This window comes from Varroa jacobsoni, unplaced genomic scaffold (genome assembly GCF_002532875.2).
Source record: "Varroa jacobsoni isolate VJ856 unplaced genomic scaffold, vjacob_1.0 scaffold_326, whole genome shotgun sequence".
NCBI classification, from domain to species: domain Eukaryota; kingdom Metazoa; phylum Arthropoda; class Arachnida; order Mesostigmata; family Varroidae; genus Varroa; species Varroa jacobsoni.
The window spans coordinates 152275-169590 of NW_019213228.1; the positions used below are offsets into that span (position 1 = coordinate 152275).

The window sequence follows — 17316 nt, forward strand, 5'->3', positions numbered from 1 at the left end:
ATGATTGCCTCTAGCAAACAAATACACCTGTGAGCACTTCTGTCTTAAATAATTGCTATACATTACACTTTCCATTGAACCCTGAAGGAGTCTTAAGACCTAACCTAATACCTGATAACACGATACGACTGCTGTAGCTCGGTCAGCGGCAACTTTATGAAAGAAGAAAAAGTAAAAATTCAACTGGCTGTCTGAATGAGCTCCCGCAAGCTAACTAGCCAACTGCAAGTATTTAACTGAATAGGCAGAACTCTTACTGCTCATATAGATTTTCCGTGAATTTATTTTTTCGTAAGTTGTATGCAACGTAGGCGTCCGTTATGTATACACGTATAGCGACCTTCTAGCCGTAATCGCCTCCGCTAGGGACCCAATTAGCTTGTGATTTACAGAAGGATTGAAAACATACTTTTACAGGAAAACAAAGAAAAGAACAAAAAAAAATGTTTCTTACGGCGCAATACATGACTTGTACGAATTTATGTCTCATTAGAATTTTCTAGATATTTGATTCGGGGAAAAATCGATCACTCGAGAAATGAGTAAACTACGTCTGTCATTAAATAGTTCCTCAAGGTTGGTTCAACCGCTATTCAAAAGAATTATTAGCCTTCTCCAAATATTTCACTCTGTGTAACCCTACAAACGTCGCTCTCGGTATATCAGGACTTTTTGAGATGGGGTTAATCAGATCCAAATAATGTCGACAACATCTCCGTCGATCACAACTTTACGATCGTCCTGTCGGCCGGGTAATTCGATTAAAACATCCGCGTCTAGGCAACTCAACAATGAACTGCTTTGTTGCATAAGGGTAGGCCGCACTTCAAGGCTTTGATTACTCGGGTTAACTGTCGCCTTACCTATAAATGCAGCCAAAATCATAATTTTGTATTTGCGCATGGTGTCGTGGAACAAAAGTTTCTAGAAAATCTTAGAATCAACCGACGACAGAAACCAGTCTATGCTTCGCCTGACAATGTGACAAAGTCAATGACAATCCAATATTTCATCATTAACAGACATGTAGGATGGAGTATAGCATATTTGTATTACGATAAGCTACTGTAGTGGTATATTGAGTTATTTTCAATTCACTAACTAGCAAGCAAAGGCAGAAGCTGGTATACCTCGAAGATATTCTGGTCGGGGGTCTAGTTCCCAGTGTTTCCTTATGCACAATCGTGCCTTCGCAGTCCGTATCGGTACGTCAGCGCCCAAAGCTCTCAGGGCGGATCGCACGAAAATATGAAACATGACGAATGCACTGGCGGGATTTCCCGGTAAAGCGAAAACCATTCGACCTTCCTTTAAAATAAAACAATTATCGGGCAGAAACGCACGATTACAAGGATCAGATATAAATGTGTGTTCTACAAGAAACAGTTTCCTGCGGCCGCCTTGGACTACGTTAGAGCGCTCAAAATACAGCGTCGTCTGTTATAGCTAATCGTTGTTTTGTCTATTTTAGGATAAATAAAAAGGTTACTATGATTTTAGTCATTGCATCATGCCCGTTACCTTCTTGATACTGCCAGTTTGATCTGCTAAAGCTTTTTGCTACGATTCAGTATCATACACGGCAAAATGCAATCTACACATGTATTTTTTTTGGCTGTGTTTTGTCAAATTTTTACGCTTTTACAGGTGATATCTACTCAGTTCAAAACCTGCGTTACTAACAATTATTCATTCGTGTGATAAAAACGCACCGGTTCAGTGGCAAAAGTCGTCGGCTTCCCAGGTTTGATATTGACTCTTCCGAAGTGTATTTTATACCCGAGATTCTTCAACACGGCCTTGATTAAGTCTTTTTCGCCCATTGATACTCCACCAGATGTCACGATGATATCGCAGGACGAGGCTGCCTCAAGTATGGCCTTTTCAAGTGCCTCTTTAGTATCTTCAACGACACCTAAGTCTACGGTGGGCACTCGAATTTGTTGGAGTAGCGCAAGAAGCATAGGTCGATTAGAATCCGGAATGCGACCCACAAGGCTCTTGGTGCTATCGCTAAGAGGCATTTTGTCGAGTTCATCACCGGTAGAAAGTACGCCAACGGTTGGAAGTCTCGACACGGAGACTTTGCTTACTCCTAAAGAATTCAAATGGAACCATAGCATATGTCTCGAAAGCATCTTCTCTAAACACTTAGTAAATCTGTTTATAGTGAGACTCGCTGTAATTCGTTCGACCTAAGATCAAGTCAGTCTTAGCGTGTATCATTGACGTTTTTCTGCTCTATTTCTTTTATACCCTAATTCCTTTTTCAGTACCTGCCATAACTAGCGTGCCGACAGCTGCAGCATTAACCCGATCGCCTTTCGCTAAAAGCAGATGACCTCGGGCTATATCGTATCCTATTGGCCGAATATCCTGACCCGGAACAGGCCTTTTCTTCAACTCAATCCGAAGCTCCTTATCACGAAAATCCTGCGATTTGATGAAAATAATATATTCTTATGACATGAACAATGTTATATAAAGCGATATCAGTGGTCATCATTCAACTGAAGTAAATAGGCACAGATGTCGAAATATGTATAATGAAGCTGACCTAAATTAAATATAATATATATAACCAGTTGAATGCAATGAGATTGCAAGCAAGTCAACTTACATCCCTATCGAGGAGCATAGTGTCTTCGACCTGCACAACGGCGTCAGCACCAGGAGGTACTACCCCACCTGTCGAAATGCGGACGCAGCAGTACTCATCAACAAGTTGGGCGGAAGCTTTCAGTGACGTTCCTGACGCTCGAGCTCCAGCCGTAGCAGCGTATTCGTGGACACGGGGCGTCAGACTGCCCCCGCAACGGACTGCATACCTTCAAGAAAAATAGCAAAACTTTGGAACCTTTCAAAGGAGTAGCCTGTTACACTAAATAAATTTATATCCAACTAATCCTTGCAAGAACAATAAGTTACGCAAAGCGGAGAACGTTTTTTTAAGGGGCTAAGAATGGCTGAGGAAATCGAGTCCAATATGTTATATCTAAATTACAGAAAAGTATGAAATTAAGAATAATTCCTAAAGCACTATTTATAATAGCTATCATACCCGTCCTTAATCGAGGCAGGGAACGATGGAAACGGATCATTAGCTACAACGTCCTTCGTACAGGTTCGTCCTGTAATAGCGCGTAAGTAGCATATATCGGTCACTTATCGGTCGATGCTACTTAGTCTAGAATAGGGATAACATTTTATCGTAAGTAACCGACTATGTATCATAACGGCTAAGGTGATTTTGACGTCGTGAAGCGAAATTACATCGTAAATGAATTTTTCCTCATTAGTAAATTTCATCATCTTCGTAAAAGATCTTAGTTGTGTTAAAACATAATTCTGATGCAGAAATTCAATTTTACTTTCGCTTCCCTTCTACTGTTTGATTAAGTGAATGGAGTCGCCAATACGTTGATATCCATCTGGTTCCTGCTTCGTGCATTATCATTATTATGAAGAAGGCCACTCTAATCCACATACCTGGTCCTGTTGTTGTAACAAGTAACTGAACTATGGGAGTACACATGTGTCAGGAAATTATGAGCTCTATTGTATAGGTTCTTGTAGTAGAACGAGACACAAAAGTTGCTTTACATTTTCCAAAAAGCATATATCAAGTGGCCACATGTTCGTGCTCATACTCACCAAGCGCTTCAGATGGGCCAAAGATTTCTTCTTCGAGTGAGGGAAGTATCTTGTTCCGTATGATGTCCTCGACTAGCTTTAAAGCCTCATTTTTGTCGACCATTATGAAGGGTGACTGACGTGCGCGTCCAACAATCGAATTATCAACCTTCACACCAGATTCGTCTAACAAACGATAAAGCATCGGAGTATAAGGAGAAAATGTAGGCAATATTATAGATTCTAGTGGTCTAAATTAAGGTGATCTCGGTCTCATGAATGATATCATATGATGATTTTTTTATATCGCTTAATTTGATTTCAGATGACAATACTAACTCGAATTTTCATCATTCTCTGTCGTGTTACGATAAAAATAGCGCACTAGTAAAAAAAGAAAAAAAAAAGAACGGAACTTATCACATACACACACACACGAAGCGAAATATAAACGAGTCAAAGTTTGTTAACACCTTGGCAAGGTAAATATGACATAACACGGCATGATAAAACGTTAGTGACTTATGTTCTAAACGTGGGTTTACCTGTAGGTTCCTCGTTGTTGCAATGAATTTTTTTGATTTCTGATTCGTCGTCTCGGATAAGCTTTAATGCATGAGGAAGACCCTGTTCAAGGATAGAAAGGCATTCACGAACGGCCTTTGCAGAGCCTGGCAACGTTATGATGAAAGTACGACCACGTATCCCACACACCATCCGAGATAACAGTGCTTGGGGCAGTAACGGTGAGATTGAAACATCCGTAATATCATTGAAAACGAATTCAATCCCATTCAACTTATTGATCAAATTAGCTAGAATATGCCTAACTTAATAGTGACTTAACAGAGTAAACTTAACAGTGAAGATACGTAGACCACGCTACTTCACAGTGTTGAAATGTAATTGTAATCTCGTTAATATTAAAATAAATTAATATAGGAAGTTGTCATTTAGAAGATCGTTTTTGCTGTTTCTGGAAATCTTCAATGGTTGATCGTATAGTTTTTGTTTTCAGAATAGTAAAGCTAAAGTTTACCTTCAACATCAGATTCTAGATGCCGTTAGATATATAGAAATATAGAAATATATATAGAAATAGAGCCGATGACTGACACTCTGCCTAAAAGAATGGGGAATACCCACGATATACAAGACACATTTATCATTATGCGAGCATTCTGCAAAAGACAGTATATCTATATATATACGGCGGATTGTAACATATGGCTATCCACGTAGCAATTCAGCCGGCTAGTAAAATTTCTGACTGTAAAGGTAGGGACAACACATATCAGCGCATATCGCTGATGTAAAAAAAAAACTTATCACAGAGGAACAAATAAAGAACACAACATGTTCTAAGGCAGAACTAGGCCTCAGTTTCATAAATACTATGATTTTACAATTGGTGTTGACAAGGTTTTTTCTAAATATGAGTAAATTATTATTTAAAAAAGGCTGATAGCAGCCGGAAATACAGAAATAGCCAGTTCATAGCTGGCTATAAATGAACTCACATACTGATAGGTATTGCAGCTGAACGTTCTTCCTACTTAATCTTCTAAAATAAGCATAGCACAGTACTACGACGTAAACGTCAGCTTCAATAGGGAGTAATCGAAACTGTATTTCCTTCTTTGTCCGAAGATTAAGCCTTACACGTTAGCTAATATTCGCCTTCGTCAACTAGTGTTAACAGGCGGAACCCCTTTTTATTCATACGCTAAGACCTCCAATTCAACATTAACGTACAAACACTACACGTAACACAATGCTAATATGAGAGTAGCGTTGTTAATAATTTTCGGAAAGATGTTTTCTCTCGGTAAACATGATATGAAAATGGTTATTGTTTAGCGTTGCTTGATCTATGCGCCGAATTCATACATAAATGTCTCGAGTTTAACTTCAGGTCGAGTTCCGAATAGAACCAGGATACCTATTTCATCCGGATTCAAATTCCAACTACCATAACCTCATAAATCTATTAGACAAGCAGACTACCTAATACGCCACCACAAGTATGCCTCACCTAAAGGACTAACGAGCATTCCTTGGTTGATTATGACCGCTGCCATAGTGTCAGCTCTTCGATCCAACAAAGGCGAAACGGCTTCAGGCGTGACGTCACGAGACGAGAAGCCTGTCCCTCCTGTTGTTACAATTAAATCCACCCCAGATGCGCACCTAAGAAAGCCGAACATCAGTACAGAGCAGTTCTGGACTAAAACAACTTTAAATGGCCCTCTCCGTACGTATACCTCATTCAACACCATTAAAAAAAGTAGAAGCATTTATTACCATTCAGTGATAACTTTCCGAATCTGGAGTACATCATCAGGTACCATGGCTGTGTGGATGGTCGGAGATCCGTCTTCAGTAGTCAACATCTTTCGAAGCATTGCATCTGCTTCAGGTCCTGAGCGATCCTTCATTTGCCCTGCCGAGCATCGATCGCTTACTAGAATGTAATAAACAGAGGGTGAAATGGAAGCATAGAAACAATCGAACTGCAGTGAGAATTAATATGCTAATCTTGTCGTCAGCTTCGTAAGTAAACAGCATATTAAATTAACATTGAAAGTAATAGAGTAATAGACGAATTCGTGATCGAAAAACAAATTAAAAACGATTTATTACCTGACACAACCCATTTATGCAACGATCAAACACGCGAAATCGTTAACATGAGCTTTGCGAGCTACCCATATTGATTCGGTTTTAAACTAAATACCGAGTATCACAGTGTGGCATACGATAGGAATACGCACACATAATGCGCCCAAATCGCATGAAAATTTTCTCAGGCCTATTAACAAAGCTCTCTATACTTATAAAAAGCAGTCACACTACCAACGGCTCTAGGAAACATATCATTAGCGATAAAGTGGGTACCAGGTAAACTCCAAGCGATCGCTATCGAAACCTTTAACTATGTGCAAATGATTGCCCACACGGTAGGAGACGAAAACATTAGTTTCGGGGAATTCCTAATATGAATTATTTTACTCTCGGAAAATATATATATATATATGTGTGTATAAGGCATCTTGCCTTACCGAGTCGGAACTGTTAGGATCCATGCAGCACGGTCTGGAGACCATGAGATGGAAATCTTCAAATAGAACATCGACGGATAAAGGCTCACTTTTTAGCAAAAATATGCATCTGTCGTCTAAATGCTAAAGTCATAAATAACCTACTGTAGTTGTAAACAATGTCAGTTTTTTTTTTTACAAAGTTTGGCACAACTTGAAGTAGGTAGAAAAAGTGGAACTATTTACTGACTGACCCAACACAACACAAATAAGTAGTTAAGGTTACGAAAGGATCTTGCTCTATCGTTACAGAACTCTTACCGGTCAACACCGAGCACGTTATTTTTGTCATAGTTGGCGATTTGCACTATTAGAATACAATGTAAAAACAAATGAATTATCACTTGGCTAGAATGTTCGAAACGACACCCAAATATTCATTTCCCTCATGGCGCTATCATCGCCCCGCTTACCGCTTCCTGCTATTAGTGTGTCGGTGTTTACCGAGTCGCCGCTACACACGCACAAACGGCGCACCGCTAATTGGTTTACGCCTCTGTCGACAGAATGGCACTGCTATAAACTTATGGGTAACGCCGTAACCGGTCATGTGTATAGAGGGTGTTTTACTGCTATATGTTCATACGCTTCACGTTTGCCCGACTAGCTTTCGGTCCATCTACACAAAAATTTTAGGGGTATATTATATCTGCTCTATCATATTGTACATTCGCAGTACTGACCGTTTCAAGTCAAAGTTCAAACAAATGCTTTTCATATTTCGATCCAAAACACGTTTTAATATATATATATATATATATATTTTTTTTTAATTATACTTTCATTTTTATATATTTGTATATGCTATGCAGTGAGAATCTGCTGATCTTATACGTCAAAATATGCGTATATATTATTGACTGACTAGTATATCACAAATATATGCTCATATAATTGAAATTTTATAAACCGTCACATCTAACCGTGTGTTGTCTCTGATTTTGATTACACATGATTACGACATACTGGTAACAGTAGTTTAATTTCAGCTTAGTATCTCATTCTCCGATAACTACAGTAAGTGGTCAACATGGGCACACTAATTATTCTATCCTATATATACGGCACACCAGCATTTCTTTTTAACCAGCTATGTGCTGGACAATTTTTTTTCTATGCCACACACCCCCTCTCTATAAATAAAGGTATTACGCAAATTATTTCAATTTGTGCCTGGCAAACCACTGGTCAGCAATTCCCCTAGCGGATATTAATGTAACAGAAACGGTATTCATACTCGTTGCTGCATTCCACCGCCATTATCCGCCGCTGCTTTCTTTTCTTTAGAAGATTTTTGCAAAATGTAAGCAAAGCTAAAATCTATATTATTTCCGAATATCCAAACTTGTGCTCAGTTTGGCCTGTGCATAAACAGAGGTGTATTATGGGTTGTCGTATGCTTCAACGATTGTCAAAGATCAAAAGCACATCATCATTATCTCATTCACCACTTAACTTTGCTAGGTAGAAGCACTACAAACCAGCAAATCAGTGATCCCAAGAGATCTGACCTACACAGGGCTGAAGAATCACACCCAACTATAGCCGAGTATAATGCTGCACCCTAGAGTCCATGAGCAGAACCTGAGCTGACGCGAAACGGCCAATAGCACTCAGAGATATACCTAAAGGTATAATAACCCACATCTGTGGATCAATAGAATAATGAGAACGTGATAGTGGGCCTACCAAAGCCTAATCAGGTCCATTCGGTCCTATTTGGGTCCGACTCGAAATATTAGTACAAAGAGCAAAGGCGAAGCTGCTCCAAAGAATCGATGTGGTCACAGGAGACATAACAACAAAAAACCATCGTTAGGAACCAAGGTCATCATGCATAGTGGTGAATCTGACCAGGGTGGCCATGGCCCATTAATCCAACAGTACCTTCCAATCCTTATCACATTACCACTTTTTTTTTTTACTATTCAAAAAAAAAGTTCGGGTCAGCACGGACTAAGTTGCAAAGGAGGAAATGCGAATTAGTGGGTCTCTGCAGAAAAAAGTCTAGCTGTCAAAGCTCAGCCGCATGTCAACCAATGGTGTCTTGGCGCACGTACACTCAAATCCTTTAAAAAAACTTAATTCGCTTGGTTCGTTTGTGGTAAGTGATTTGATAGCGTCACCTCCATTATGATTTTTTAACTTGCACATCGTAGGACTTTGGGTCCATTGGTGAGTTTTTAAATAGATGCAAAAAATGCCATGTAATAAGTGTTAAGCTGATTTTAAAATTGATGTTCAAATCAAATAGGCTTTAATAACCCGCGGCAAAAGTAGATTTGGGCAGAACAGGGTATAAAGCAAAAGAAAACTTAACAAAAGGGAGAAGCATCCAGCTACAGGAAATGATATCAGAACGGGGTGGGCACTGGACGCAAGAGTGCAATGATGAGTAGTTCAATCGTATGTATACGGGTTCAAAAGGAGATCCCTATTTGTCTGTTAACAGCTTAGACATTCTTAACACTCAAAGGAAAAGATCATAGGAAAGTTATGGCAACTATTTGTTTTATTCACAAAATGTATAAAATTTCTATTTCTGCTAACATCTTACCTTGCAACCTATACAGTAAATCCTAGCATCTTTTGTATAAATACAACAAGTTTAACACTAGTAATTGTGTAGTTTCAGAGACGATTATATAGAGAGAGAATATTAAATCAGTTTGATCATGCGAGCTCATCCAAAATCATTGATTGAATGAATACACTTGTACTGACTCTATATGCTCTAGGAAACGTTTCTTTGTCTTTCCAAAGCTCATCCATAATGATCGCTACCCACTACTCATTTACATCATACATTGTGTCATTATAGATCAGCAAATACTGATCTATAGCAGGAAGGTCTAGAAGGATAGCAGGCTTGCTAGCCTTCGGTACTAGATTTAAAACGCCAAAACCAACTATCTCTGCTCATTCCATGCTAAAAAGCGATTTTTCACTGACTGCAACGGACTCTACAGCTAGTCGGCCCACTCTGTTCATGGTAGTATACTTGCTGGTGTATAGCCATCAGCTTCCCAACAGGGCATTCCCGCTGGGAGACCCTCAGTGTCCAAGAGGATTCTCCCAAATATTCCTCTTCGAAATCCAAAAATGAAGTGCGCCGCTGCAGCGTCCAGATCCATTTTGTAACTGTACCCGCCTGTCGAATCGTATATGTTGCGGACCTTGCCCATGGAAAAGCAATTAACACAATGACAAAATTATAGCTATCTCTTAAATTTGAGATTTCAGTGTGACAAAAAAGATTCTCTTAAATTACCTTTCTTTTCGAACTAAGCATAGTAGCGCATGAAGTCAGCAAAGTTCTTAGATCATCTGTCGGCAAATCAAGTCCCATGTAATTGCAGTAAGTGTAAATACCTGAAATAATAAAAAAAATATTCATAATGCAATACCATTGTACATAAAATAGCGTAAATCAATATTATAGGAATAACACTAAATTACTCTTAAGTAACCGGAATTACCTAAATTTGAGGCCGGATATTTGAGAAATATGTAGCCACTGGAAAGTGTAATACGCTAGATTTAGACATAGTTAATCATTTTGGATATATACATATATATTACCAGTTTGCGACGTTCTGTCCAGCCACCATGGCTTTGAACTTTTAGTACTAATTTAATTTTAAGTATTCAGGATGTGTCAAGTTATACATTGATTTGGACTGTGAGGTACCTTGGAGGGGCAGTTTTCTTAACTTACCTAAGGCGCATGTGGGCCAAAATCCTAAACTGATAATCTTCATCAGTATAGAACTTTGGTTAGCTTTTATCAAACTTTCATTTACCCTTCTCGATATTAGCCCCGTTTTAATCTGCCCTGTTCAAGTGATACTATGCATCGAGCATTAAAAAACACGGTCGGTGCTAGTAATCATAAAATATCTAGTTTTTTACATTCAAATTACTTTTGAGTCTCACCTGTTTACCAGCGCCTTACAAAATGTAAAAATCCATACATAGAACTTTTAAAGCCTTTAAATAAAGTTCATTGTTGTTATTATCATTACCATGATTATTATTATAATGCGTACCACGACTTTGCATGAACTGCAAGAGATACGCTGCCATAAGCTGCACACCAACTTCCTTATCAATCGCACAGCCGCATAGCGCCAATCGCAGAGCGTTCTCGTACGCTACTGGATTCGCTTCTAGAACACCTGGCCCATGAAACAACGTTTTATACAAATATAATTATTTGTGCTTTGTTGTCAGACCCATCCTAAAAGGTCAAGATTATTATCGAGAAAATATGAAATAATTAGAGATTTTACCAATGCCTTACAGTTAATTAGATAAAATGCTTAAAACATTGTACGTTACAAAATGCCGTCCACCAGACCATTTTTACTTTCTCTAAACGAATGCAACGGGCATGCTTAAGTACCGCATGCAGAACTGGGATTTAAGGAGGCTTTGTCCTGTAGTGAGAGTATAGATACGTACCAGGTGTGTCCACAAGGTAAATTTTAGGTGATTCCGATATACGTATCGTCTGTAAAACGTGGCGGGTGACGCCTGGTTTAGAACCAATTGGCGTGGCTTCATTTTTCAGTCCAGTATAACGTTCGCGGATAGCATTGATGATTGATGACTTGCCTGCACAGTAACAATTATGCTATATAATATTACCATATATTTCCTTTCATAGCGGAGACATTGGAATTATTTTATGGCATGCTATGGTTTTACCATATCATAGACATGGGTACAAGTTATTATCTAGCTTAAGCTTGCGTTTACCGGTCACCTGATTATTAACCAAGACATTATCGACATTTTTTTCAATGAAGTTTCTTCAGATATACGGACGATACGTATTAGGTACTTTTTGTAAAGACGAGTCTGTTTATACATACCAACATTAGGCACACCAACAATCATTATTGTGTGTTGAATTTTGGCGAAGTCAATGTTGTCACGGAAGAAACCTTCTATTAGCTTCGTGCATCTTGGAACGATTTTTTTTACTCTAAAGTCACGGATGGCTGAAACAAATACCGGATCCATATGAAGCGGCGAGGACGACTTCGACTCTGAAAAGTGACAACATACAGAAAAAGCCAGTGACGAACGACGGTAGTATTTGATGTAATAATTCACCTTTTTTTTAGGCAATTTATTGCAATAGCGGTATAAACGAAAACATTTTCCAAGCGGAAGGCACACAGCTTTGTGACGTTCATCTTTAAAGCGTTTTTGTAATAAAAGTAAGCAGTTCTCGACTCTGTTCATTCTGAATTAAATAGCTCCATGGGCAAATGCAGTATATGCACAGAACGCTTTGTCAGATACGAATCGCGTAAGAAAGTTTACATGGGAGAAAATCGTCGATTCATATAACTCTCTGAAAACGATTGACTGCGACCAAGTGAAATGTAGTACTGAACTAAAAATGTAGTATTGAACTTACCAGTGTCAACGATGTGCTTGACAAGTGGAGCAATCGTTCGTTTGGGGATCATGTCGGATTTATTGAGCACGAGAAGATGCGGCCTAGCCACACGCAGCCTCTCTAGAAATTTCGCATTTCGTCCACTCAGTGGAGCGCGTGCGTCATGAACTTCAATCACGCAGTCAACCTTTGCCAGGTTCCGCTCTACCTGCGATGTGTTATTAGCAACATTTTGACGAAAGGTATTTATCGAGTAGGTATCGGCTAACAGGGACATTCGATTTTATTTGTTTCAAAGTTCAGTCTGATTTGAACCTCGTGCACATGGTCCTACGTTCGTATAAGGTTCCCTTCATCATTTGACTTACACATTTAAGCTCAGCGTGCATAACTCATTTATGTACACTAAATATTCGTCTTGAGCAATGTGCACTATTTTTAACATAGGAATTAGAAACTTTAACAGAGAAGGATTTCTGTCAAAGCAAATTAGCTGTGATGCAAACTCTTCCTGGAAGCTCAGCATGAACTAACTTATTAAACATACAACACGTATGTTTGAAAGACAAGCCATTGCAACAATGCATTTTATGATAATAAACCACGTCAAAGTATGAATTAAAACAGCTATTACCAAATAAACAAGTAAGCTATTATATAGTACCTCTTTCATCCCGCCAATACCACCATGTTTGCTTGGAAACCATTTTGATATCATGGTCAGGTTATTAGTTTTCATGAGATTTTGCATTTTGATTTTTATCTATAACTCGTTAAGCGTTTTGAATCCTTTTTCCCTTGCGAGTTTGTATATGTCGTGGTTGATAATATTTTGTCTGGTTCACACCGCCAAAAATAAACACATGTGCGTGACGCGCAAGTCTTAACATCCACATCTCGTCTATAGCAAGCAGAATTGATTGTCTGTTATTCAAGGAAAATCCTGAAAACGTATCTTCAACACACGGGCCATACGGATCAGTTGTATTATAAGGTTCGATATGCAGCAACTGTGCACGAAACGTTCGAATGTCGTTGTTTTGGGTCGTCTCCCTTACGACCATGTGTTTATATTATGGCACCACAGCAGGTTCACTCTAATACTTCTTGACACTATGGCGTAGCTTAACTGCTTTAGTAGATCTTACGAAAAATTCATTTCGACTTTGGGTCTTAACGAATGAATTAATAACAATGTTGTTGTTAGAATATTAAAAATAAAAATATTTAAAAATTTGCTCCGAGGTTTTCAAGATACTTCGCCGGATAGAGCACCGGATATGAGGTTGTACCAATATTTTAATATATCTCCTTTATGAACAATTTCACTGTTTGCCTGCTAGCTAGTTAGATTTCAAGAGGAATATTATAACATAAAGAGTGCAAACGTGCAATCTGCGATCGACATGCAAAACAAGAAATAGCAGTTTAAATACTTATCAGTGCAATATTCTAATATTTATAATTGCTGTCAGTTATCCTTAATATCATACTAGAGTAAGTATAAGTAAATAAATAAAGTTTTTTTTTTTAATATTAGTTACTGTTACTACCTGTTTAGGCCAAATGTCTAAATTAATCTTATATTAATGCTAAAGCATTGCAACCGCGTTTAAAAATGGGCGCGTTAACACTATAGGCAGTGCTCGACTATCCTAGCAGACGACGGTATGCCATTCTGTTAATATTCGGTGAAAGGCGCTGGATGTATTCATTGAACGGGAAAGAGTTTTGTTGCATCTGTAGTGTATCTTTATTAACGCGAAGTGGAAAACTACAAAAATTATTATTATTGGTCCGTGTAATGCACAGGCGGACAAATAGCTGATTGTGAGTGACGACTTAAAAGCGTGATGATGCGTGTTTAAATAAGTCTTATGGTTTACCAGTCGTGACGGCTGGCGCTGATTACCCAATCTAACCAGCTGACGAAATGGAACACTGCCGCAGAAGGCAGTGTAAATCATCGTAAGGTCGCAGATGTTGTCGTCGTTGTCGAAAGACTTTTGTTCTAATGATGTGTCGCTACAACACCCAGATGGCTCTACCGGCACGTAAGCTTAGAGAATCTAGGCGTGACCTTGAGGCGTGATATTGGTGCGCTGAGAATACTTCGATGTCAAAGTCTGTCGGCCGTCAGAGTCGGCTGATTCGATCGTAGGATAAGAGTGCTCCCTAGAATCCGGGCAGTCGTTTGAGGCAGGGAGAGGGCGGAACTACCAGTACGCTCTATAGGGAGAAACAAGGAACTAAGTGTAGTGCACAGGACAGCCGTTTCAGGATGCAGGCACGGCAGTTCAGCATGATATCCTGCAGAAGTCGACAGCGGTGTTTTGTGCTGACAATGTGTCCGAGGGAAGTAGTGCTTGGTGGTGTTATCCTACTGTTCACGATGCTTATGGCACCCTGTACTCTTACGGCAAATAAGGCTCCCGAACTCAGCGGGCTCGTAGATGAGTGCGACTGTAATGTAAACGATCTCGCTCACTTTAACTCATTTAGAATCTATCCACAGATTCAGAGCATCGTGCGGAAGGATTACTTTAGATACTTCAAGGTGGATCTTTCTAAGGAATGTCCCTATTGGCACGACGACGCGACGTGTGCCTTAAAAGATTGCTCAGTAGAGACTTGCGACGCGGAGGATATTCCGTTTGTCGTCGCAGAAAAACTGCGGCTAGGCTCTGGATCCGACGAGGTTGAAGACGAGGCACCGCTGGAGACCAGCCAGCCTCAAACGGAGCCTCCTGAGGAAGCAGGTGAGGCATTAAGAGAGCTACCATATTATGAGCGAGCACGCACTGAAGGAATGACACCATCGGCATTAATCCAGGCTGACGCGACCTCACCTCCTGCAGTAGAGAAGACGGAAACCTCAACAACCAACGTGCACCCTACGACAATAACAACTACACGAGGTCAGATCACAATGGCCACCACTGTACAACCCACTGCTGTCGAAAGCGCCCGGCACGCGTCAGAGGAACGAAATGGCACCGCAAGCTCAGCAATTCGAAATTCTGTCAAAGATTTCGTAGGAGATACCGAAAGCGAAAAAAACGAACGCGATAATCAGGCATCGTGTAAAGGACACAATCGGACCTTAGGGAAAATTAACATAACCATCTCAGAAGAAAGTCTTAAAGAATTCGAACGATGGCGAAAGCACGATGCCAGCCTGCAGGCCTTTTGTGTCTTCGATGATGAAAACTCATTAAACGCCTCGTACGTTGATCTCCTTCTAAATCCCGAACGGTTCACTGGTTATGCAGGCCCCTCGGCAAACCGCGTCTGGAAATCGATTTATGAAGAGAACTGCTTTAAAAGTCCACAGGGCAGCCCTCTTGACCTGAATCAGATGTGCCTCGAGAAGCGTGTATTCTACCGGGTCATTTCGGGTTTACATTCGTCGATCAATATACACCTATGCGCGGAATACTATCTGCCCAAAATGGGCCGTTTTATTGTGCCTGGTGAGCCCATGTGGGGACCAAACGTCAATGAATTCAACACGCGTTTCTCTTCGGCGTCAACCGATGGTGAAGGCCCTCGTCGTTTAAAGAATCTCTACTTCCTATATTTACTTGAAATGCGTGCAATTCATAAGGCTTCGTCATTTCTTCGCAAGGCTCCGTTCTACACATCGAATCCAGAAGATACCTTTGAAACAGCGGAAGCCATCAACGGATTTCTGGAAACTGTCGGTGAGTTCCCGTCGCACTTCAACGAAGGCCAAATGTTCGTCGGCACTTGTCAGGAGACCTTAAGACTTAAGGAGGAATTCCGGCTGCATTTTCTAAACATCTCAACAATAATGGATTGTGTCGGTTGTGAGAAATGCCGTCTTTGGGGAAAACTACAGACGCAAGGATTGGGAACCGCGTTGAAGATCCTTTTCTCCGATGAAGGTCTTGAACTGACCCGAACAGAGATTGTCACTTTGTTTAATTCGTTTGCTAGACTGAGCAACAGTCTTGTTCAACTTGGAAACTTCTACAGATTATCGAAAGAAGTGCCTGATATAAATAAGGCTGGAAAAAGCTTTGATTCAGTGTTCTCTAGACAAAAAATTGAGTTGTAGTCAGGAAAGCGGCCGCTAGCAATCCCAAAGCCTGGATATGCAGGAAAACGGCCGCTAGCAATCCCAAAGCCTGGATATGCCAATGTCCTTCGCTTTGCTGAAGTTACGTCTTTAAAACGAGGTGATTGGATTCTGGTATTACAAATTATAGGCGGACTAACTGGTTAATGACTGGTCGCCGACTGCACAATGCAGTAGTAGTGTATACCGCAAAATCTACTCTTAACGAAGTTTCTTTTCAAAATTAGTCAATACGAGGAATTATTCGACGGAGAATCGTAAAGAGTCCTCATATCAACCACGCTAGTGCTCCACGCTAGAGGGCAGCTGAGGGTCAACTCAGTTTTACTGGTGCTCTTTCTGCACGAATGAAGATCATCATCAACTTGTGATTTTCTATAATAATGCTGATTTGATCAAAAACTGATCTATAACAGCAGAGTGTTATTATCATACTGAATCATGCATACAACATAGGCAGAGATAGCTTACAATCTGATAATATTTGGCGGAGCATTTAGGGTAATTGTAGCGTGACGATGGGAGCTGCGTATGGTGGGTTCCTCCATTTTGGCAGAAAACAAAGAAGTGTACTCGACTGTATAAATGTGAATAAAATAAATCTAGATTCATTATTATATTTATGGCAATAGATGGAGAAAAGCATATATATGTTAAATAGAATTAAATATATACAACTGTTTTAGTACGTTTACAGTTCATTTATACAACTTCTCTTGTGAATACGGTGACTGTCAACAGTCGGCGCTTGGGGCGACCAATAAAATCTGAGGGTGTATTTTCTGCTAGAATTTGGTGTTCTCAATCACCGAGCATATTGAATTGTACTAGTTTACATAGGGCATATAGCATGTCACGTTCACACTTGATCTTGCAAGCTGGTTGTACGTAAAGCTAATGAGTTCGGAAGGACAGCATATCATTTGAACGTTTCAGTGATCAGCAATTGTCCGTTGCTCAAATTGTTCACATATTTAGAAAAAAAAAAAAACAGGATTTAGAAAAAAAAAACAAGTAATCACATATTTATTCCATGGTACCGTACTCGTAAGTACGCTGTGTTGTGC

At 39.8% G+C, this 17316-nt stretch overlaps 3 protein-coding genes across 5 annotated transcripts; 1 reads left to right on the forward strand and 2 right to left on the reverse strand.

Moving 5' to 3' along the window:
* Nucleotides 1-253: 253 nt before the first annotated feature.
* Nucleotides 254-7142, reverse strand: cin (Molybdenum cofactor synthesis protein cinnamon). Of its 2 annotated transcripts, none has more exons than XM_022831335.2 (11): nucleotides 6996-7142; nucleotides 5938-6097; nucleotides 5669-5823; nucleotides 4179-4364; nucleotides 3655-3819; nucleotides 3062-3131; nucleotides 2621-2828; nucleotides 2277-2433; nucleotides 1713-2095; nucleotides 1131-1308; nucleotides 254-863 (listed from the first exon to the last, which is right to left on the reverse strand). In XM_022831335.2, the coding sequence occupies exons 1-11, from the start codon at nucleotides 7024-7026 to the stop codon at nucleotides 688-690; spliced, it is 1869 nt and encodes a 622-aa protein (XP_022687070.1). In that variant the 5' UTR covers nucleotides 7027-7142; the 3' UTR covers nucleotides 254-687. The 2 variants fall into 2 exon arrangements, with proteins under 2 accessions (XP_022687070.1, XP_086823996.1); XM_086967870.1 differs by lacking the exon at nucleotides 6996-7142 and adding an exon at nucleotides 6696-6715.
* Nucleotides 7143-9228: 2086 nt separating this feature from the next.
* Nucleotides 9229-13208, reverse strand: LOC111259377 (mitochondrial GTPase 1). 2 transcript variants are annotated; one of them, XM_022831338.2, is made up of 7 exons: nucleotides 12812-13208; nucleotides 12166-12355; nucleotides 11612-11788; nucleotides 11199-11351; nucleotides 10760-10912; nucleotides 10006-10106; nucleotides 9229-9910 (listed from the first exon to the last, which is right to left on the reverse strand). In XM_022831338.2, the coding sequence occupies exons 1-7, from the start codon at nucleotides 12896-12898 to the stop codon at nucleotides 9722-9724; spliced, it is 1050 nt and encodes a 349-aa protein (XP_022687073.1). In that variant the 5' UTR covers nucleotides 12899-13208; the 3' UTR covers nucleotides 9229-9721. The 2 variants fall into 2 exon arrangements, with proteins under 2 accessions (XP_022687073.1, XP_022687074.1); XM_022831339.2 differs by having other exon boundaries at nucleotides 10784-10912; nucleotides 12812-13206.
* Nucleotides 13209-13846: 638 nt separating this feature from the next.
* Ero1L (endoplasmic reticulum oxidoreductin-1-like protein) lies at nucleotides 13847-17040 on the forward strand. Its single transcript, XM_022831337.2, has one exon. The coding sequence runs from the start codon at nucleotides 14429-14431 to the stop codon at nucleotides 16226-16228; it is 1800 nt and encodes a 599-aa protein (XP_022687072.1). The 5' UTR covers nucleotides 13847-14428; the 3' UTR covers nucleotides 16229-17040.
* Nucleotides 17041-17316: the final 276 nt, after the last annotated feature.

What these genes read in the sequence shown, in the direction of transcription:
- Ero1L (XM_022831337.2), top strand. Translation starts at nt 14,429, where the DNA reads ATGCAGGCACGGCAGTTCAGCATGATATCCTGCAGAAGTCGACAGCGG.
- cin (XM_022831335.2), bottom strand. Translation starts at nt 7,026, where the DNA reads ATGACAAAAATAACGTGCTCGGTGTTGACCG. An exon ending in AATGCTCGTTAGTCCTTTAG is followed by an intron (nt 4,365 to 5,668) that starts GTGAGGCATACT and finishes TACTGCCCCAAG; the next exon opens with CACTGTTATCTCGGATGGTG. An exon ending in CGACTTTTGCCACTGAACCG is followed by an intron (nt 1,309 to 1,712) that starts GTGCGTTTTTAT and finishes TTTATTTTAAAG; the next exon opens with GAAGGTCGAATGGTTTTCGC.
- LOC111259377 (XM_022831338.2), bottom strand. Translation starts at nt 12,898, where the DNA reads ATGCAAAATCTCATGAAAACTAATAACCTGACCATGATATCAAAATGG. An exon ending in TGTTGGTGTGCCTAATGTTG is followed by an intron (nt 11,352 to 11,611) that starts GTATGTATAAAC and finishes GTTACTGTGCAG; the next exon opens with GCAAGTCATCAATCATCAAT. An exon ending in TGCTTAGTTCGAAAAGAAAG is followed by an intron (nt 9,911 to 10,005) that starts GTAATTTAAGAG and finishes TCCATGGGCAAG; the next exon opens with GTCCGCAACATATACGATTC.